Source organism: Nerophis ophidion, linkage group LG16 (genome assembly GCF_033978795.1).
Source record: "Nerophis ophidion isolate RoL-2023_Sa linkage group LG16, RoL_Noph_v1.0, whole genome shotgun sequence".
NCBI classification, from domain to species: Eukaryota; Metazoa; Chordata; class Actinopteri; order Syngnathiformes; family Syngnathidae; genus Nerophis; species Nerophis ophidion.
Genome location: NC_084626.1, coordinates 1,235,127 through 1,259,148, shown reverse-complemented (window position 1 = coordinate 1,259,148; position 24,022 = coordinate 1,235,127). Strand labels below are relative to the sequence as shown.

Genomic DNA, 24,022 nt, shown 5'->3' with positions numbered 1-24,022 from the left:
TAAAGTGAACCATGTGATCAATTTTAAAACAAATTATGTTTAGGGCATCCCAAAACTCTCTACCATCCAATATACAGAACCTATTCCATGACAGAGATGATCACCATAGTTACAGTTTAAGAGGAAACAACAAATTATATTTGCCTAAATTTAGAACCACTTTAAAATCAATGTGCATTTCACTGCGTGGAGTCAGTCTGTGGAACCACTTAGGGCAGGGGTCGGGAACCTTTTTGGCTGAAAGAGTCATACATGCGAAATATTTTAAAAAGTATTAACGTGAGAGCCATATAATATATTTTTTAAGACTGAATACAACTAAATGCGTGCATTTTTAAGTAACACCAACATTTTTAGAGTATAATCAGTCTCTTATTCTTTTTAAAAACATTGTTATTCTGAAGCTAACCAACAATAAATAAAATACTTCTTACCATTAATGCGACTTCTTGAACAGGTGCGGTAGAAGCCCGATAGATGGATTAAAATGCATGAGAATGTTTTATATTTTGAACGTTATTTTTGACACTGTCATTACCAGCGGAATTATTTATTACTTACCATGTTAAGCAATGTCTGCTAAGATTTATCTGAGAACCAGGTGCAGTCATCAAAAGAGCCACATCTGGCTCTAGAGCCATAGGTTCCCTACCCCTGACTTAGGGGATGAGTTAAAAATGTGTTCTAGCACGATTCAATTTAAAACACTGTTTAAAAAAGAGGTACTGAAGAAGTACGAGGAGGAAAGAGAGTGATGACCTCAGCACAGAGCCATGGGAGAGAGGGGTATGGTCAGAGAGAGTGTGTGTGTGAGTGTGTGTGTGTGCGTGTGTGTGTGTGTGTGTGTGTGTGTGTGTGTGTGTGTGTGTTTTGTCTCGTCTCATAGTATTGTTAGTGTACAGGAGTTTTTCTCGTTTTGTTTATAGAGTATTGTTCTTGTATTATATTGATTATGTTAAAGGGGAACATTATCACAATTTCAAAAGGGTTAAAAACAATTAAAATCAGTTCCCAGTGGGTTGTTTTATTTTTCAAAGTTTTTTTCAAAATTTTACACCTCCCGGAATATCCCGGAAAACTGCTTCAAAGGGCCTGATTTTCACCAACGCTATATCCACCCGTCCATTTCCCTGTGACGTCATACAGTGCTGCCAATACAAACAACACGACGGTTACCACAGCAAGATATAGCGACATTAGCTCGGGCTCAGACTCGGATTTCAGCGGCTTAAACGATTCAACAGATTACGCATGTATTGAAACAGATGGTCGGAGTATGGAGGCAGATGGCAAAAACGAAATTGAAGAAGAAATTGAAGCTATTGAGCGAATAGCTATTGACGCTTTTCGGCCATAGCATGGGTGTACCTAATGAAGTGGCCCATAGCATGGCTGCCATGTTAGCATCGCCGGTAAAATGTGCGGACCAAACGATCAGGACTTTCGCATCTTGAGACACTGGAGCAACTTAAATCAGTCGATTGGTAAGTGTTTGTTTTGCATTAAATGTGGGTATCTAGTTTCAAATGTACATACAGCTAGCGTAAATGGCATGTTAGCATCGATTAGCATAGCATGTTAGCATCGATTAGCATGCAGTCATGCCGTGACCAAATATGTCGGATTAGCACCTAAGTCAACAACATCAACAAAACTCACCTTTGTGATTTAGTTGACTTTATCGTTGCAAATGCATCTGCAGGTTATCCATACATCTCTGTGCCATGTCTGCCTTAGCATCGCTGGCAGACACTTTGGCAAATTCAATGGGGGTCTGGCGGCAGATTTCTTGCCAGTAGTGCAACTTGAATCCCTCCCTGTTAGTGTTGTTACACCCTCCGACAACACACCAACGAGGCATGATGTCTCCAAGGTTACAAAAAATAGTTGAAAAAACGGAAAATAACAGAGCTGAGATCCGGTGTTTGTAATGTGAAAATGAAAATGGCGGGTGTGTTACCTCGGTGACGTCACGTTCTGACGTCATCGCTAAAAGACCGATAACAGAAAGGCGTTTAATTTACCAAAATTCACCCATTTAGAGTTCGGAAATCGGTTAAAAAAATACATGGTCTTTTTTCTGCAACATCAAGGTATATATTGACGCTTGCATAGGTTTGGTGATAATGTTCCCCTTTAAATGTGGAATGAATGAGAGGGGTTGGGCTATTAGAAGCATCTGCTTCATCCAACCGCTTTTCAAGCCCTGCATAAATATCTCTGCCAAAATGTAAAAAAAAAAAAAAATGTTTATTTGTACTGTGCAGGTTTGAAGTAAATATTTCAATTCAATTAAATTCTATGACCAAGTACAGTAGCGTATCTAGTCGATACCACTATGACTACGTCTATTTTTTGGCATCACACCATCTTCTTTTTTTTTTTTTTTTAAGTGTATATTATGTTTATAAACTCAGTAAATACATCCCTGGACACATGAAGACTTTGATTATGACCAATGTATGATCCTGGAACTACTTGGTATGGGATTGATACCCAAATTTGTGGTATCATCCAAAACTAATGTAAAGTATCAAAACAACAGAAGAATAAGTGATTATTACATTTTAACAGTGTCATGATCCGTGGTCCGGATCATGTTTTTGTATTTTCTGTTAGTTTTGGACTCCTTTAGTTCCTGTTTGTGACACCGGAGTTTGGTTTGGTTGCCATGGCTGCTTATTGTTTTCACCTGACTCTGGTGTTCGGGACACTCACCTGCCTCTAATCAGAGGCATTATTTAAGCCTACCTTTGCCAGTCAGTCGGCCTGGTGTCATTGTTTTCGCTTCATTTCTGGTCCACGTAAGAGTTGTGAACGTTGTCGGTGCACAATCCAGCATGTGAAGGGAGGACGGGTTTATGGGTACTCAACAGAACAAGTACATTAATAATTCAGTTTCTACCACTTGTCCTTAATAATGTTGACAAAATAATAGGTAGATAAATGACACAATATGTTACTGCATATGTCAGCAGACTAATTAGGAGCCTTTGTTTATTTACTTATTGCAAAAAGACAAGTTGTCTTGTATGTTCGCTATTTTATTTAAGGACTAAATTGCAATAACAGACGTATGTTTATTGTACCCTAAGATATTTGGTTCGACCTTGTTCCTCATAATTTGGACCAAATAATAGGTAGATAAATGACACAATGTGTTATTGAATATGTCAGCAGACTAATTAGGAGCCTTTGTTTGTTTACTTACTACTAAAAGACAAGTTGTCTTGTATGTTCACTATTTTATTTAAAGACTAAGTTGCAATAATAAACATTTGTTTAATGTACCCTAAGATTTTTTGTTCCACCTTGTCCCTCATAATAGGTAGATAAATGACACAATATGTTACTACATAAAGCAGCAGACTAATTAGGAGCCTTTGTTTGTTTACTTACTACTAAAAGACAAGTTGTCTTGTATGTAGTAAGGACTAAATTACAATAAGAAACTTATATTTAATGTACGTACCCCAAAAATTTTTTGTCAAAATAAAGCTAATGGTTGAATTTTTTGTGGTCCCCTTTTTTTTAGAAAAGTACCGAAAAGTATCAAAATAATTTTGGTACCAGTATCAGGACAACGCTAGTACTCGGAGAAGACTCAAGCACCCAGAGATGCCCAAATAGAGTTTCTGATTGATGTCAAACACCCAATTTAAGAAACAGTGACATTGCATTTAAGTAATAAACTTTATTTTCTTCACTTTTGTGAGATGGAAAATGATAAAAACGTACAGCTCAGGAGACTTTTCATCTATAAGTCGTCGTTTTCCTTTTGCGTGGTAACAATGGAACCAAAATCCAAACAATTTCAATACGTCTTTGACCAAAAGCTTAAAAGAGTGAAAATAAATTATCGTAGCAATAATTATAACATCAAATATAACAACCATAATAGCAATTAAGTATTTATAAACACTCTATTTACTGTCGTTTTTTTTTTGTTGGTTTTTTTTCCCCTCTTTTAAAAACAGGTGAAGGTTGTCGGTGCACAATCCAGCATGTGAAGGGAGGACGGGGTTTATGGGTACTGAACAGAACAAGTAGATTAATAATTTATTTCCTACCATTTGTCCTTAATAATGTTGACAAAATAATAGGTAGATAAATGACACAATTGTTGTCTTGTATGTTCACTATTTTATTTAAGGACTAAATTGCAATAACAAATGTATTTTTATTGTACCCTAAGATATTTTGTTCCACCTTGTCCCTCATAATTTGGACTTAATAATAGGTAGATAAATGACACAATATGTTACTGCATGAGGCAGCAGACTAATTAGGAGCCTTAGTTTGTTTACTTACTACTAAAAGACAAGTTGTCTTGTATGTTCACTATTTTATTTATAGACGAAGTTGCAATAATAAACATTTGTTTAATGTATCCTAAGATTTTTTGTTCCACCTTGTCCCTCATAATTAGGACCAAATAATAGGTAGATAAATGACACAATATGTTACTGCATACGTCAGCAGATTAATTAGGAGCCTTGGTTTGTTTATTTACTAATAAAAGACAAGTTGTCTAGTATATTCACTATTTTATTTAAGGACAATGTTGCAATAATAAACATATATTTAATGTGCCGTAATATTTTTTGTTCCACCTTGTCCCTCATAATTTGGACCAAATAATAGGTAGATAAATTACACAATTTTACTGCATACGTCAGCAGCTAAATTAGGAGTCTTGGTTTTTTTTACTTACTACTAAAAGACAAGTTGTCTTGTATGTTCACTCTTTTATTTAAGGACAAAGTTGCACTAATAAAAATGTGTTTAATGTACCGTAAGATGTTTTGTTCCACATTGTCCCTCATAATTTGGACCAAATAATAGGTAGATAAATGACACAATGTGTTATTGAATATGTCAGCAGACTAATTAGGAGCCTTTGTTTGTTTACTTACTACTAAAAGACAAGTTGTCTTGTATGTTCACTATTTTATTTAAAGACTAAGTTGCAATAATAAACATTTGTTTAATGTACCCTAAGATTTTTTGTTCCACCTTGTCCCTCATAATAGGTAGATAAATGACACAATATGTTACTACATAAAGCAGCAGACTAATTAGGAGCCTTTGTTTGTTTACTTACTACTAAAAGACAAGTTGTCTTGTATGTAGTAAGGACTAAATTACAATAAGAAACTTATATTTAATGTACGTACCCCAAAAATGTTTTGTCAAAATAAAGCTAATGGTTGAATTTTTTGTGGTCCCCTTTTTTTTAGAAAAGTACCGAAAAGTATCAAAATAATTTTGGTACCAGTATCAGGACAACGCTAGTACTCGGAGAAGACTCAAGCACCCAGAGATGCCCAAATAGAGTTTCTGATTGATGTCAAACACCCAATTTAAGAAACAGTGACATTGCATTTAAGTAATAAACTTTATTTTCTTCACTTTTGTGAGATGGAAAATGATAAAAACGTACAGCTCAGGAGACTTTTCATCTATAAGTCGTCGTTTTCCTTTTGCGTGGTAACAATGGAACCAAAATCCAAACAATTTCCATACGTCTTTGACCAAAAGCTTAAAAGAGTGAAAATAAATTATCGTAGCAATAATTATAACATCAAATATAACAACCATAATAGCAATTAAGTATTTATAAACACTCTATTTACTGTCGTTTTTTTTTTGTTGGTTTTTTTTCCCCTCTTTTAAAAACAGGTGAAGGTTGTCGGTGCACAATCCAGCATGTGAAGGGAGGACGGGGTTTATGGGTACTGAACAGAACAAGTAGATTAATAATTTATTTCCTACCATTTGTCCTTAATAATGTTGACAAAATAATAGGTAGATAAATGACACAATTGTTGTCTTGTATGTTCACTATTTTATTTAAGGACTAAATTGCAATAACAAATGTATTTTTATTGTACCCTAAGATATTTTGTTCCACCTTGTCCCTCATAATTTGGACTTAATAATAGGTAGATAAATGACACAATATGTTACTGCATGAGGCAGCAGACTAATTAGGAGCCTTAGTTTGTTTACTTACTACTAAAAGACAAGTTGTCTTGTATGTTCACTGTTTTATTTATAGACGAAGTTGCAATAATAAACATTTGTTTAATGTATCCTAAGATTTTTTGTTCCACCTTGTCCCTCATAATTAGGACCAAATAATAGGTAGATAAATGACACAATATGTTACTGCATACGTCAGCAGATTAATTAGGAGCCTTGGTTTGTTTATTTACTAATAAAAGACAAGTTGTCTAGTATATTCACTATTTTATTTAAGGACAATGTTGCAATAATAAACATATATTTAATGTGCCGTAATATTTTTTGTTCCACCTTGTCCCTCATAATTTGGACCAAATAATAGGTAGATAAATTACACAATTTTACTGCATACGTCAGCAGCTAAATTAGGAGTCTTGGTTTTTTTTACTTACTACTAAAATACAAGTTGTCTTGTATGTTCACTCTTTTATTTAAGGACAAAGTTGCACTAATAAAAATTTGTTTAATGTACCGTAAGATGTTTTGTTCCACATTGTCCCTCATAATTTGGACCAAATAATAGGTAGATAAATGACACAATATTTTACTGCATATGTCAGCAGACTAATTAGGAGTCTTTGTTTGTTTACTTACTACTAAAAGACAAGTTGTCTTGTATGTTCACTATTTTATTTAAAGACTAAATTGAAATAACAAACATATGTTTCATGTACCCTAAGATTGTTTGTTAAAATAAAGCTAAAAATGCACATTTTTTGTGGTCCCCTTTATTTAGAAAAGTACCGAAAAGTATCAAAATAATTTGTAAACTAGTACCCGGAGAAGACTCAAGCACCCAGAGATGCCCAAATAGAGTTTCTGATTGATGTCAAAAACCCAATTTAAGAAGCAGTGACATTGCATTTAAGTAATAAACTTTATTTTCTTCAGTTTTGTGAGATGGAAAATGATAAAAACGTACAGCTCAGGGGACTTTTCATCTATAAGTCGTCATTTTCCTTTTGCGTGGTAACAATGGAACCAAAATCCGAACAATTTCCATACGTCTTTGACCAAACGCTTAAAAGAGTGAAAATAAATTATCGTAGCAATAATTATAACATCAAATATAACAACCATAATAGCAATTAAGTATTTATAAACACTATTTACTGTCGTTTTTTTTTGTGGGTTTTTTTCCCTCCGTAAAAGGCCGTCTTTTAAAAACAGGTGAAGGTTGTCGGTGCACAATCCAGCATGTGAAGGGAGGACGGGTTTATGAGTACTGAACAGAACAAGTAGTTTTCTACCACTTGTCCTTAATAATGTTGACAAAATAATAGGTAGATAAATGACACAATATGTTACTGCATATGTCAGCAGACTAATTAGAAGCCTTGGATTGTTTACTTACTACTAAAAGACAAGTTGTCTTGTATGTTCACTATTTTATTTAAGGACAAAGTTGCAATAATAAACATTTGTTTAATGTACCGAAATATTTTTTGTTCCACCTTTTCCTTCATAATTTGGACAAAATAATAGGTAGATAAATGACACAATATGTTACTGCATATGTCAGCAGACTAATTAGAAGCCTTGGATTGTTTACTTACTACTAAAAGACAAGTTGTCTTGTATGTTCACTATTTTATTTAAGGACAAAGTTGCAATAATAAACATTTGTTTAATGTACCGAAATATTTTCTGTTCCACCTTTTCCTTCATAATTTGGACCAAATAATAGGTAGATAAATGACACAATATGTTACTGCATATGTCAGCAGACTAATTAAGAGCCTTGGTTTGTTTACTTACTACTAAAAGACAAGCTGTTTAGTATGCTCACTATTTGTTTTAAAGACAAATTTGCAATAATAAACATTTGTTTAATGTACCGTAAGATTTTTTGTTCCACCTTATCCCTCATAATTTCAATAATTTATTTTTACAGCTTTTCCTTAATAATGTTGACAAAATAATAGGTAGATAAATGACACAATATGTTACTGCATACGTCAGCAGACTAATTAGGAGCCTTGGTTTGTTTACTTACTACTAAAAGACAAGTTGTCTTGTATGTTCACTATTTTATTTAAGGACCAAATTGCAATAAGTAAGATTTTTTGTTCAAATAAAGCTAATAATGCACTTTTTTTTGTGGTCCCCTTTAATTAGAAAAGTACCAAAATGCATCAAAATAGTAAACTAGTACCCGGAGAAGACTCAAGCACCCAGAGATGCCCAAATAGAGTTTCTGATTGATGTCAAACACCCAATTTAAAAAGCAGTGACATTGCATTTAAGTAATAAACTTTATTTTCTTCACTTTTGTGAGATGGAAAATGATAAAAACGTACAGCTCAGGAGACTTTTCATCTATAAGTCGTCATTTTCCTTTTGCGTGGTAACAATGGAACCAAAATCCGAACAATTTCCATACGTCTTTGACCAAAAGCTTAAAAGAGTGAAAATAAATTATCGTAGCAATAATTATAACATCAAATATAACAACCATAATAGCAATTAAGTATTTATAAACACTCTATTTACTGTCGTTTTTTTTTGTTTGTTTTTTTTCCCCTCCGTAAAAGGCCGTCTTTTAAAAACAGTTGAACGTTGTCGGTGCACAATCCAGCATGTGAAGGGAGGACGGGGTTTATGGGTACTGAACAGAACAAGTAGATTAATAATTTATTTCCTACCATTTGTCCTTAATAATGTTGACAAAATAATAGGTAGATAAATGACACAATTGTTGTCTTGTATGTTCACTATTTTATTTAAGGACTAAATTGCAATAACAAATGTATTTTTATTGTACCCTAAGATATTTTGTTCCACCTTGTCCCTCATAATTTGGACTTAATAATAGGTAGATAAATGACACAATATGTTACTGCATGAGGCAGCAGACTAATTAGGAGCCTTAGTTTGTTTACTTACTACTAAAAGACAAGTTGTCTTGTATGTTCACTATTTTATTTATAGACGAAGTTGCAATAATAAACATTTGTTTAATGTATCCTAAGTTTTTTTGTTCCACCTTGTCCCTCATAATTAGGACCAAATAATAGGTAGATAAATGACACAATATGTTACTGCATACGTCAGCAGATTAATTAGGAGCCTTGGTTTGTTTATTTACTAATAAAAGACAAGTTGTCTAGTATATTCACTATTTTATTTAAGGACAATGTTGCAATAATAAACATATATTTAATGTGCCGTAATATTTTTTGTTCCACCTTGTCCCTCATAATTTGGACCAAATAATAGGTAGATAAATTACACAATTTTACTGCATACGTCAGCAGCTAAATTAGGAGTCTTGGTTTTTTTTACTTACTACTAAAAGACAAGTTGTCTTGTATGTTCACTCTTTTATTTAAGGACAAAGTTGCACTAATAAAAATTTGTTTAATGTACCATAAGATGTTTTGTTCCACATTGTCCCTCATAATTTGGACCAAATAATAGGTAGATAAATGACACAATATTTTACTGCATATGTCAGCAGACTAATTAGGAGTCTTTGTTTGTTTACTTACTACTAAAAGACAAGTTGTCTTGTATGTTCACTATTTTATTTAAAGACTAAATTGAAATAACAAACATATGTTTCATGTACCCTAAGATTGTTTGTTAAAATAAAGCTAAAAATGCACATTTTTTGTGGTCCCCTTTATTTAGAAAAGTACCGAAAAGTATCAAAATAATTTGTAAACTAGTACCCGGAGAAGACTCAAGCACCCAGAGATGCCCAAATAGAGTTTCTGATTGATGTCAAAAACCCAATTTAAGAAGCAGTGACATTGCATTTAAGTAATAAACTTTATTTTCTTCAGTTTTGTGAGATGGAAAATGATAAAAACGTACAGCTCAGGGGACTTTTCATCTATAAGTCGTCATTTTCCTTTTGCGTGGTAACAATGGAACCAAAATCCGAACAATTTCCATACGTCTTTGACCAAAAGCTTAAAAGAGTGAAAATAAATTATCGTAGCAATAATTATAACATCAAATATAACAACCATAATAGCAATTAAGTATTTATAAACACTATTTACTGTCGTTTTTTTTTGTGGGTTTTTTTCCCTCCGTAAAAGGCCGTCTTTTAAAAACAGGTGAAGGTTGTCGGTGCACAATCCAGCATGTGAAGGGAGGACGGGTTTATGAGTACTGAACAGAACAAGTAGTTTTCTACCACTTGTCCTTAATAATGTTGACAAAATAATAGGTAGATAAATGACACAATATGTTACTGCATATGTCAGCAGACTAATTAGAAGCCTTGGATTGTTTACTTACTACTAAAAGACAAGTTGTCTTGTATGTTCACTATTTTATTTAAGGACAAAGTTGCAATAATAAACATTTGTTTAATGTACCGAAATATTTTTTGTTCCACCTTTTCCTTCATAATTTGGACAAAATAATAGGTAGATAAATGACACAATATGTTACTGCATATGTCAGCAGACTAATTAGAAGCCTTGGATTGTTTACTTACTACTAAAAGACAAGTTGTCTTGTATGTTCACTATTTTATTTAAGGACAAAGTTGCAATAATAAACATTTGTTTAATGTACCGAAATATTTTCTGTTCCACCTTTTCCTTCATAATTTGGACCAAATAATAGGTAGATAAATGACACAATATGTTACTGCATATGTCAGCAGACTAATTAAGAGCCTTGGTTTGTTTACTTACTACTAAAAGACAAGCTGTTTAGTATGCTCACTATTTGTTTTAAAGACGAATTTGCAATAATAAACATTTGTTTAATGTACCGTAAGATTTTTTGTTCCACCTTATCCCTCATAATTTCAATAATTTATTTTTACAGCTTTTCCTTAATAATGTTGACAAAATAATAGGTAGATAAATGACACAATATGTTACTGCATACGTCAGCAGACTAATTAGGAGCCTTGGTTTGTTTACTTACTACTAAAAGACAAGTTGTCTTGTATGTTCACTATTTTATTTAAGGACCAAATTGCAATAAGTAAGATTTTTTGTTCAAATAAAGCTAATAATGCACTTTTTTTTGTGGTCCCCTTTAATTAGAAAAGTACCAAAATGCATCAAAATAGTAAACTAGTACCCGGAGAAGACTCAAGCACCCAGAGATGCCCAAATAGAGTTTCTGATTGATGTCAAACACCCAATTTAAAAAGCAGTGACATTGCATTTAAGTAATAAACTTTATTTTCTTCACTTTTGTGAGATGGAAAATGATAAAAACGTACAGCTCAGGAGACTTTTCATCTATAAGTCGTCATTTTCCTTTTGCGTGGTAACAATGGAACCAAAATCCGAACAATTTCCATACGTCTTTGACCAAAAGCTTAAAAGAGTGAAAATAAATTATCGTAGCAATAATTATAACATCAAATATAACAACCATAATAGCAATTAAGTATTTATAAACACTCTATTTACTGTCGTTTTTTTTTGTTTGTTTTTTTTCCCCTCCATAAAAGGCCGTCTTTTAAAAACAGTTGAACGTTGTCGGTGCACAATCCAGCATGTGAAGGGAGGACGGGGTTCATGGGTACGGCGACCTGGGTCTACTGCCTTGTTTCAGCGGTACTGGAGCTGCTGTCCACAGTAGTTCTGGCTTATCTCAGAAAATAAGGGTTCCTGCTACAGGGTTGAGGTGAGGCGGGTACCGACGTGACTTGGGGAAGACCGAGCCAAAAGAATGACACGCAATGCCGATCAATCCCCGGAAAAAAATGCCAAGCTCTTCACAGAGTCTCTGCTTCGTCCCATCGACTCAACCCGCAGTTATCAAAGTCCAAGTGAGCGCCGCTCCGGTCCAACAACTGTACAAGTCTGCTCAGCTTCCGCCTTATTATGGAGGGGTTTAGGGGGCTGGGGGGGGGGCTTTAATGGTAATGGCAACACGGTGGGTCAGACAGGAAGAGGAGTTCAGTGAGGCTCCGCCCAAACCGGCGAGCGGTTAGTGTGGTGGGGGTGGCCGAATGAAGGGTGAATGGGCGTGGGAGTGGGCAGCATGTGTCCTGAGTGGCTGAAGGGGGGTAAGTGACCCATGTGGGTCATGTGGCTGCTGAGGCCGCCGGCAGCGCCAAAGGGAGAGGCCTTGTCCTGCATGCACTTGGACAGCTCTTCGAAGCCGTCCCCGGATCTCTTGTTCCTCTTGGACTTGCTGGACATCTTGCGGTTGCGTGTCTGGATGCCTTCTTTCTTCATGGTCAGCGGTCTGTTGACCTGTGGGGAGGGGGGGGGCAGCAGCACATTAGCTCGACGTGTCCCAAACAAAAGCTGCACTGACATCATGAATACCGCGGTTATTACTCAGTTGTTGCCATTAACTTTGTTGAGACTTACAAAGTGTTCATACTGCAAGTGTTGTAGCTTGCAGCTGTTTGATTGCAACGTGCATCTCGGTTGTGGTTTTCGTTACCAAAATGTGTAGGAGCAAAATGGCTAATGCTAATCAGTAGCATGTACATCAATCAATCAATCAATGTTTACTTATATAGCCCTAAATCGCTAGTGTCTCAAAGGGCTGCACAAACCACTACGACATCCTCGGTAAGCCCACATAAGGGCAAGGAAAACTCACACCCAGTGGGACGTCGGTGACAATGATGACTATGAGAACCTTGGAGAGGAGGAAAGCAATGGATGTCGAGCGGGTCTAACATGATACTGTGAAAGTTCAATCCATAATGGATCCAACACAGTCGCGAGAGTCCAGTCCAAAGCGGATCCAACACAGCAGCGAGAGTCCCGTTCACAGCGGAGCCAGCAGGAAACCATCCCAAGCGGAGGCGGATCAGCAGCGCAGACCTATTTTGTCACGCCTTTGGGTTATGTTTTGTTTTTTTGGACACTTAGTTCTGTTTTGCACTTCCCGGTTTGTTTTTGTTACCATGACAACTCTTTGATTTTCACCTTGCTCTCAAGTCTAAATACAGAAAAATCTCTCAAACTAAATACGGTTTAAAAAAAAAAAGGAGTCTTGAACTTTGTATCGTTCGAGACTCATTTGGAAACACATAATGACAGCTTCACTTTGCATCTTAAAAATCAAAAAATATTATTTTTGGACAGTCCGACTTTAATTTGCCCAGGTCTGGTTGAACCGAACAACAAATATTCCTGGTGTCGCTTTGCCAGGAATCCAAACGTCTAATTTACAGCCTATGAATATTGAGTAGCCGTTTTGCATAAACTCTCGTTGCATTACAAGGTGAGTCAGGGGCGTGTTGGGCTTTTTGTCTAATTCAAAACCAAACAGTGGTCTCGGTCCATTTGAATACATGAGGACGAGGGCCTGGCCGGACCTGAAAGGACCAGCCTCAGACAAATCCTCATCAGTGTAACCGACGCCGTTACACTGAATGGCGGTCCCACCCCGCAGCCTCTCGGGGGAGTACCGCCCCCCATTCAAACAACCAGGGATTAATAATAAAATAGGAGGACGGCCGGTGGGTTCCGCTCGACGGGGCGAGCTGGCTTTGCTCGCCACTCACGCTGCCTCCCGCTCCTAAATCGATACAAGCTGTCCGCCCACTTGACCAGTTAACGACCGGTGTGTGTGTGTTTTGTGGTGGCTACTTACATTGTGCAGTTTGTAGTAAAGTCCACAGGCGTTACACACCGGGTCTCCATTCCCGTTACGCCTCCACAGGGTGGTGGTGGTGGTCTGGCAGTTGGCACAGCAGGTGCCTGCACGGCGTGCAGCGGACTGCAGGAAGCAAAACAATCACGTTTAGAAATGTAATTTTATTCAGATTATCACATTTTTGTGAATTATATTTATATAGCGCTTTTCTCTAGTGACTCAAAGCGCTTAACATAGCGAAACCCAATATCTAAGTTACATTTAAACCAGTGTGGGTGGCACTGGGCGCAGGTGGGTAAAGTGTCTTGCCCAAGGACACGACGGCAGTGACTAGGATGGCGGAAGCGGGAATCGAACCTGCAACCCTCAAGTTGCTGACACGGCCGCTCTACCAACCGAGTTGTACCGCCCCAAAATGTGTCTGGGGGCCGGCATATCTACTTTTTTAGGAACACTAGTACAAAACCTCACAATAATGTCTGATTGAATGCTAAAACCGTAATGACAGACCGCCTTAAAAAAACGTACTGAAATCATAAATTTTTCTACGAAGGATAAAACACAGAATATTGACAACATATGAACATCACCCCCCCTTTCAATCGACATATTTTACAATCAAGTGAAACACAACCAAAATGCAACAAACCGTGTACAATAACTCACAAACATTAGTCACCTGTTTACATATCAACAAAGTTCTAAAGCAAACCTGGGCAATTATTTTGACCCGGGGGGCCACATTTAAACAAAAAAAAATGTGTCTGGGGGCCGGTGTTTCTATTTTTAGGAAAACTAATATAAAACCTCACAATAATGTCTGATTGAGTGCTTAAAAACGTTATGACAGACCGCCTTAAAAAAAAAAACGTAATGGAATTTTACATTTTTCTACGAACGATAAAACACTGATTATTGACAACATATGAACACCACACCCCCTTTCAATCGACATATTTTACAATCAAGTGAAACACAACCAAAATGCAACAAACCGTGTACAATAACTCACTACACCTGTTTACATATCAACAAAGTTCTAAAGCAGGCCTGGGCAATTATTTTGACTCGGGGGCCACATTTAGACAAAAAAAATGTGTCTGGGGGCCGGTGTTTCTATTTTTAGGAAAACTAATATAAAACATCACAATAATGTCTGGTTGAATGCTTAAAAACGTTATGACAGACCACCTTAAAAAAACGTAATGAAATTTTACATTTTCTACAAAGGATAAAACACTGAATATTGACAAAATATGAACGCCACACCCCCTTTCGATCGACATATTTTACAATCAAGTGAAACACAACAAAAATGCAACAAACCGTGTACAATAACTCACAAACATTAGTCACCTGTTTACATATCAACAAAGTTCTAAAGCTGGCCTGGGCAATTATTTTGACTCGGGGGCCACATTTAGACAAAAAAAAATTGTGTCTGGGGGCCGGTGTTTCTATTTTTAGGAACACTAATACAAAACCTCACAATAATGTCTGATTGAATGCTAAAAACGTCATGACAGACCGCCCTAAAAAAAACGTAATGGAATTTTTCATTTTTCTACGAACGATAAAACACAGAATATTGACAACATATGAACACCACACCCCCTTTCGATCGACATATTTTACAATCAAGTGGAACACAACCAAAATGCAACAAACCGTGTACAATAACTCACAAACATTAGTCACCTGTTTGCAGTACATATCAACAAAGTTCTAAAGAAAACCTGGGCAATTATTTTGACTCGGGGGCCACATTTAGACAAAAAAAAAACGTGTCTGGGGGCCGGTGTTTCTATTTTTAGGAAAACTAATATAAAACCTCACAGTAATGTCTGGTTGAATGCTAAAAACATTATGACAGACCGCCTTAAAATAAAAAAACGTAATGGAATTTTACATTTTTCTACGAACGATAAAACACTGAATATTGACAAAATATGAACACCACACCCCCTTTCAATCGACATATTTTACAATCAAGTGAAACACAACCAAAATGCAACAAACCGTGTACAATAACTCACAAACCTGTTAACATATCAACAAAGTTCTAAAGCAGGCCTGGGCAAATATTTTGACTCGGGGGCCACATTTAGACAAAAAAAAATGTGTCTGGGGGCCGGTGTTTCTATTTTTAGGAAAACTAATATAAAACGTCACAATAATGTCTGATTGAATGCTAAAACCGTTATGACAGACTGCCTTAAAAAAAACGTAATGGAATTTTACATTTTTCTACGAACGATAAAACACTGAATATTGACAAAATATGAACACCACACCCCCTTTCAATCGACATATTTTACAATCAAGTGAAACACAACCAAAATGCAACAAACCGTGTACAATAACTCACAAACCTGTTAACATATCAACAAAGTTCTAAAGCAGGCCTGGGCAAATATTTTGACTCGGGGGCCACATTTAGACAAAAAAAAATGTGTCTGGGGGCCGGTGTTTCTATTTTTAGGAAAACTAATATAAAACGTCACAATAATGTCTGATTGAATGCTAAAACCGTTATGACAGACTGCCTTAAAAAAAACGTAATGGAATTTTACATTTTTCTACGAACGATAAAACACTGAATATTGACAAAATATGAACACCACACCCCCTTTCAATCGACATATTTTACAATCAAGTGAAACACAACCAAAATGCAACAAACCGTGTACAGTAACTCACTACACCTGTTTACATATCAACAAAGTTCTAAAGCAAGCCTGGGCAATTATTTTGACTCGGGGGCCACATTTAGATAAAAAAATGTGTCTGGGGGCCGGTATATCTATTTTTAGGAAAACTAATATAAAACCTCACAATAATGTCTGATTGAATGCTAAAAACGTTATGACAGACCGCCTTAAAAAACGTAATGAAATTTTACATTTTTCTACGAAAGATAAAACACTGAATATTGACAAAATATGAACGCCACACCCCATTTCGATCGACATATTTTACAATCAAGTGAAACACAACCAAAATGCAACAAACCGTGTACAATAACTCACTACACCTGTTTACATATCAACAAAGTTCTAAAGCAGGCCTGGGCAATTATTTTGACTCGGGGGCCACATTTAGACAAAAAAAAATTGTGTCTGGGGGCCGGTGTTTCTATTTTTAGGAACACTAATACAAAACCTCACAATAATGTCTGATTGAATGCTAAAAACGTCATGACAGACCGCCCTAAAAAAAACGTAATGGAATTTTTCATTTTTCTACGAACGATAAAACACAGAATATTGACAACATATGAACACCACACCCCCTTTCGATCGACATATTTTACAATCAAGTGGAACACAACCAAAATGCAACAAACCGTGTACAATAACTCACAAACATTAGTCACCTGTTTGCAGTACATATCAACAAAGTTCTAAAGAAAACCTGGGCAATTATTTTGACTCAGGGGCCACATTTAGACAAAAAAAAAAACGTGTCTGGGGGCCGGTGTTTCTATTTTTAGGAAAACTAATATAAAACCTCACAGTAATGTCTGGTTGAATGCTAAAAACATTATGACAGACCGCCTTAAAATAAAAAAACGTAATGGAATTTTACATTTTTCTACGAACGATAAAACACTGAATATTGACAAAATATGAACACCACACCCCCTTTCAATCGACATATTTTACAATCAAGTGAAACACAACCAAAATGCAACAAACCGTGTACAATAACTCACAAACCTGTTAACATATCAACAAAGTTCTAAAGCAGGCCTGGGCAAATATTTTGACTCGGGGGCCACATTTAGACAAAAAAAAAATGTGTCTGGGGGCCGGTGTTTCTATTTTTAGGAAAACTAATATAAAACGTCACAATAATGTCTGATTGAATGCTAAAACCGTTATGACAGACTGCCTTAAAAAAACGTAATGGAATTTTACATTTTTCTACGAACGATAAAACACTGAATATTGACAAAATATGAACACCACACCCCCTTTCAATCGACATATTTTACAATCAAGTGAAACACAACCAAAATGCAACAAACCGTGTACAGTAACTCACTACACCTGTTTACATATCAACAAAGTTCTAAAGCAAGCCTGGGCAATTATTTTGACTCGGGGGCCACATTTAGATAAAAAAAATGTGTCTGGGGGCCGGTATATCTATTTTTAGGAAAACTAATATAAAACCTCACAATAATGTCTGATTGAATGCTAAAAACGTTATGACAGACCGCCTTAAAAAACGTAATGAAATTTTACATTTTTCTACGAAAGATAAAACACTGAATATTGACAAAATATGAACGCCACACCCCATTTCGATCGACATATTTTACAATCAAGTGAAACACAACCAAAATGCAACAAACCGTGTACAATAACTCACTACACCTGTTTACATATCAACAAAGTTCTAAAGCAGGCCTGGGCAATTATTTTGACTCGGGGGCCACTTTTAGACCAAAAAAAAAATGTGTCTGGGGGCCGGTATATCTATTTTTAGGAATACTAATACAAAACCTCACAATAATGTCTGATTGAATGCTAATAACGTTATGACAGACCGCCTTAAAAAAACGTAATGGAATTTTACATTTTTCTACGAACGATAAAACACTGAATATTGACAAAATATGAACGCCACACCCCATTTCGATCGACATATTTTACAATCAAGTGAAACACAACCAAAATGCAACAAACCGTGTACAATAACTCACTACACCTGTTTACATATCAACAAAGTTCTAAAGCAGGCCTGGGCAATTATTTTGACTCGGGGGCCAAATTTAGAGAAAAAAAATTGTGTCTGGGGGCCGGTATATCTATTTTTAGGAAAACTAATACAAAACCTCACAATAATGTCTGATTGAATGCTAAAAATTTTATGACAGACCGCCTTAAAAAACATAATGAAATTTCAAATTTTTCTATGAAGGATAAAACACTGAATATTGACAAAATATGAACGCCACACCCCCTTTCGATCTACATATTTTACAATCAAGTGAAACACAACCAAAATGCAACAAACTGTGTATAATAACTCACAAACATTACCGGTAGTCACCTGTTTACATATCAACAAAGTTCTAAAGCAGGCCTGGGCAATTATTTTGACTCGGGGGCCACATTTAGACAAAAAAAAAATGTGTCTGGGGGCCGGTGTTTCTATTTTTAGGAAAACTAATATAAAACGTCACAATAATGTCTGGTTGAATGCTTAAAAACGTTATGACAGACCGCCTTAAAAAAACGTAATGGAATTTTACATTTTACTACAAAGGATAAAACACTGAATATTGACAAAATATGAACGCCACACCCCCTTTCAATCGACATATTTTACAATCAAGTGAAACAACCAAAATGCAACAAACCGTGTACGATAACTCACAAACATTAGTCACCTGTTTACAGTACATATCAACAAAGTTCTAAAGCAAACCTGGGCAATTATTTTGACTCGGGGGCCACATTTAGACAAAAAAAAATGTGTCTGGGGGCCGGTGTTTCTATTTTTAGGAAAATTAATATAAAACGTCACAATAATGTCTGGTTGAATGCTAAAAACGTTATGACAGACCGCCTTAAAAAAAACGTAATTGAATTTTACAATTTTCTACGAACGATAAAACACTGAATATTGAGAAAATATGAACGCCACACCCCCTTCCGATCGACATATTTCACACTCAAGTGAAACGCGACAAAAATGCAACAAAATGTGAAATATAAACACAAAGGGTACAAAATAAACACACTTACAAACTGATATATCTGATATTTGCTGAATTTCCCCCCAGTGATCAATAAAGTACTTTCTATTCTATTATATATCACTATATATATATATATATATATATATATACATATATATATAACTTTTTGGGGACCCCTGCTGTAAACAAACAGGCAAATTTGAAAATAAAAAAAAATACTACAAAAATGTTTGGGGGCACATTTAGTAAATAAACAAAGTTTTGGGACTGTTTGTAACCAAAATACATTAATAGTTAAGACACTGAATGTATGTTTTGCTTTTTTTTAATTTATATTATTTTAAGGAGTAGTTCAAGTGAACCACGAGCCACGGACAACTCTGCTGCCTCGCCTCCATTGCAGATCAATTCCACACACATAATAAGAAACATTAACTTTACATGCACCAACCCTCTGGGTCTGAGCAGCATCCATGTTTTTTTTCCTTGAAATGAAACCCAGGTGCACGGTGATACTGTCGCCCGGCCACACTCCCATTTCATTTCCAATGCAAAATAATAGAATCAAGTCAACATTTCAGCACCAAAAAAAGCTTTGCACCCCAATTGTCGCACAGCGAGAGTGATAAACAGGAGAGGAACGTAAATCCATGTATTTTCCAATTCCCACACCCTCTCGGCCCATCTCTTTACAGCGTATAAGCGGCTCCTCTAGTGTTGTGATAATCTCTTTACAGTATATGTCAGTCTGGCCAGAGAGAATGCGGCGTGCCGGGTGAAGGCGGAAACAGCCGGGAGCCTGACTTCCTTATCTGGGCCGGGCAGATATCCGGATAGGAAACAACTGGATGCCCCTTTGAACACGGCTCTGACAAACACTTGAGTTGAAAATGCAAAAAGCTGCGGCCACATAGGCAGAGCCAGTGGAAAATGGAATGGGCTATTTTTTTTCTCTTCCCTCGTTTCTGTGGCTAAGGAACAACTCAGGAAAACATTTCCATTATAAACTGTTAAAGAGGTTAATGTGTGAATGTTGATGGTCATTCTAACATTCCTAATTAACACATTTAAAACATAAGGTAACTAATTATTTGTAATTTATAATTTAACTATCATTCATTTAATTATTAAACATATCAATTATCTGTATAATAATAAACATTTCCATTATAAACTGTTAAAGAAGTTAATGTGTGAATGCTGATAGTCTAACGTTTGTTATTAACACATGAAAAACATAAGGAAGCCATTTATTTTTTATTTATAATTGAACTATCATTCATTTAATTATTAAACATATCAAGCATCTTTTTAATTAGAAACATTTCCATTATAAACTGTTAATGAAGTTAATGTGTGAATGCTGATAGTCTAACATTCCTAATAAACACATGAAAAACATAAGCAAACTATTTGTAATTTATAATTGAACTATCATTCATTTAATTATTAAACATATCAAGCATCTGTATAATAATAAACATTTCCATTATAAACTGTTAAAGAAGTTAATGTGTGAATGCTGATAGTCTTAGCTGTTTCTAACATTCATAATTAACACATGAAAAACATAAAGAAACTAATTATTTGTAATTCATAATTTAACTATAATTCATTGAATTAATAAACACAACAAGCATATTTATAATAATAAACATTTCCATTATAAACTGTTAAGGAAGTTAATGTGTAAATGCTGATAGTCTTTCTAACGTTCGTATTTAACACAGGAAAAACATAAGGAAACCATCCATCCATCCATGTTCTACCGCTTGTCGCATTCGGGGTGGCGGGGGGTTGCTGGAGCCTGTCTCAGCTAATTATTTGTAATTTATAATTTAACTATCATCAATTTAGTAATTATTAAACATATCAAGCATTTTTATAATAATACATTGACTTGGCTAAAATTGATATTTTGTAAAAGTTATTTATTTCCATTACTGTTTAATACATCCATCCTTTTATTTTACTATATTCAAAGACAGTGTTACTGGTCAAACTGTGTAATGTTATAGTGGCCATACAAATAAATATACAGGTTGAATAAATATTTTCTGATCTTGGTCGATATGGTGGTACTTGGAGAGTACATTTTAAAATTTACTGTGGTTTTTACAGTATTTTTCCCTAAATGAATAAAACTGTACTTTTTTTTACTGTAATGAACTGTGGTGCCGTTTTGGCATTGATTGATTGATTGATTGCTTGAAACTTGTATTAGTAGATTGCACAGTACAGTACATATTCTGTACAATTGACCACTAAATGGTAACACCCAAATAAGTTTTCCAACTTGTTTAACTCGGAGCCCACGTTAATCAATTCATGGTAAATGTACAACATTTACAGTAATACACTGAAAATTCTTCAGTTGTTGATTTGCGCAAAAAAAAAAAAATGTATATGTATATTTTTTTCAAAATAGCAGCTCAACTGCCAAAATTAAAAAATAAAAATAAAATTACCGTAAGAGAAACAAGTGTCAATTTTATAGTAAAATTTTAGCAACTGAGCTGCCTTTTTGTATCATAAAAACAACAGTACTGTTTTTCTATTTACATTAAATACACTACATTTTGAGGTGAAATTATTGCAATTTACCGTATTTTTTACACATTTTATTTTGATTATTTGTTTAATTATAATATTATACATATATATATATATATATATATATATAATATTTAATTATTTTATTTCATTATTTTAATTGTTTTTCCATTTTCATTAAATACACTACATTTTGAGGTGAAATTATTGCAATTTACCATATTTTTATACATTTTATTCAAATTATTAATTTAATTATGATATATATATATATCATATATAATACGATAAATTTAATATTATAATTATAATAATATTTACTTATTTATTTTATTTAATTATTTTAATTGTCTTTCCATTTTCATTAAGTACACTACATTTTGAGGTGAAATCATTGCAATTTACCATATTTTTAATACATTTTATTTTAATGATTTATTTTATTATAATATGTAATATAATATATATAATATACTATTATAATTATAACAATATTTAATTATTTTGTTTAATTATTTTAATTGTTTTTCCATTTTCATTAAATACACTACATTTTGAGGTGAAATCATTGCAATGTACCATATCTTATACATTTCATTTTAATTATTTATTTTATTACAATATATAATATAATATATATAATATTATATATATAATATAATATAATAGTATTTAATCCAAAATTTTTTTTATTATTTTAATTGTTTTTCCATTAAATTAAATACACTACATTTTGAGGTGAAATTATTGCAATTTCCCATATTTTTTATACATTATATTTTAATTATTTATTTAGATATAATATATAATATAATATATATAATTTAATATAATTATAATATTACATTATTTAATTTAATTATCTTAATTGTCTTTCCATTTTCATTAAATACACTACATTTGAGGTGAAATCATTGCAATTTACCATATTTTCTATACATTTTATTTTAATTATTATTTGATTATAATATATATATAATATAATATTATAATTATAATATTTAATTATTTATTTTATTTAATTATTTTAACTGTCTTTAATTTAATTGTATTTTGTACACATTTTATTTTTAATTTGTATTTAATAATATATAAAATTATAGATATATATATATTATAATAATATTTAATTATTTATTTTATTTAATTATTTTAATTGTCTTTCCATTTTCATTAAATACACTACATTTTGAGGTGAAATTATTGCAATTTAACATATATTTATTTTTTTACATTTTATTTTAATTCCCTGGCATTTTTTTTTTACATATTAGTTTTAAAAAAAATCTTCTGATAAAATGCATTGAAAAACTGTGTTATAATAGTATTCGCTGTTAGGAGCCAACCATAACTGCCATGTGGCCCTCAGTAAAAACCACTTTGTTGTGGATGCTTGACGACCATGCGGTGATATCAGCATCCCAGTCTCTCCACCGTGATGTTAACAGAAGCAACATGGGCATTGGTATCAGTAACAGTATCAGAAGTAGCAGCAATAATGATAACAGGAACAATGGCAATAGTAGCAGAGTAGTAGTAGGTCATGAAGGTGGATCATCAGGGGGCGAGGGCAACAAACAATTACCGGAAGATCATAGGGAAAATATAACTTTCCTGCAATTGTCTCGCAAGCATCTGCTTTTTGCTCATATCTGGATGCCTTCTCCTCCCCGTGTAGTGAAGCATACGAGCGGGACTCACCAGTCTGCGTTTGGGCTTGATGAGCGGTCGGTTCTGGCCGTTCATCTTGTGGTAGAGTCCGCAGGCGTTGCACAGGTAGTGGCCGGTGCCGTCCCGTCGCCACAGAGGGGTGGAGGTGGCGCCGCAGTTCACACACTCACGGCCCTCTGCGTATAATTCAACAGGCGAGAAGAAAACATTTTATATAATTAAAAATGTCTGGCTCGGTCAGCATCACACAATGTCTGCCCCGACGACCCGAACGGACTGTGTCCATGTGTGTTATTAACGTTAAATTATACATTCGTCAGCTGAAGACATTGCAAACTTAACAATTGTGTTGAAATCCAGCCAGAAAACAGTAAAAATTCCGCCCTTCGTGTATTTCTCCCACACCAGTTTGACTCTCTACCGCAGTGTTTTTCAACCTTTTCCGAGCCAAGGCACGTTTTTTTTCATTGAGAAAATCCATAAGGCACACCAACCCGCAGAAATCATTGAAAA

General features: G+C 34.5%; 1 protein-coding gene across 2 annotated transcripts in view; it reads right to left on the bottom strand.

Moving 5' to 3' along the window:
• Nucleotides 1-11,165: 11,165 nt before the first annotated feature.
• Nucleotides 11,166-24,022, bottom strand: part of gata2a (GATA binding protein 2a) — a 30,575-nt gene continuing 17,718 nt past the window's right edge. The window contains exons 4-6 of one of the 2 annotated variants that reach the window (XM_061922526.1): nt 23,540-23,685; nt 13,570-13,695; nt 11,166-12,209 (exon numbers count right to left, since the gene is read on the bottom strand). In XM_061922526.1, coding sequence (XP_061778510.1) covers nt 11,910-12,209; nt 13,570-13,695; nt 23,540-23,685 — 572 coding nt within the window. In that variant the 3' untranslated portion in view covers nt 11,166-11,909. Of the gene's footprint in view, nt 12,210-13,569; nt 13,696-23,539; nt 23,699-24,022 lie in introns of both variants that reach the window. The other variant, XM_061922525.1, reaches the window with a different exon arrangement.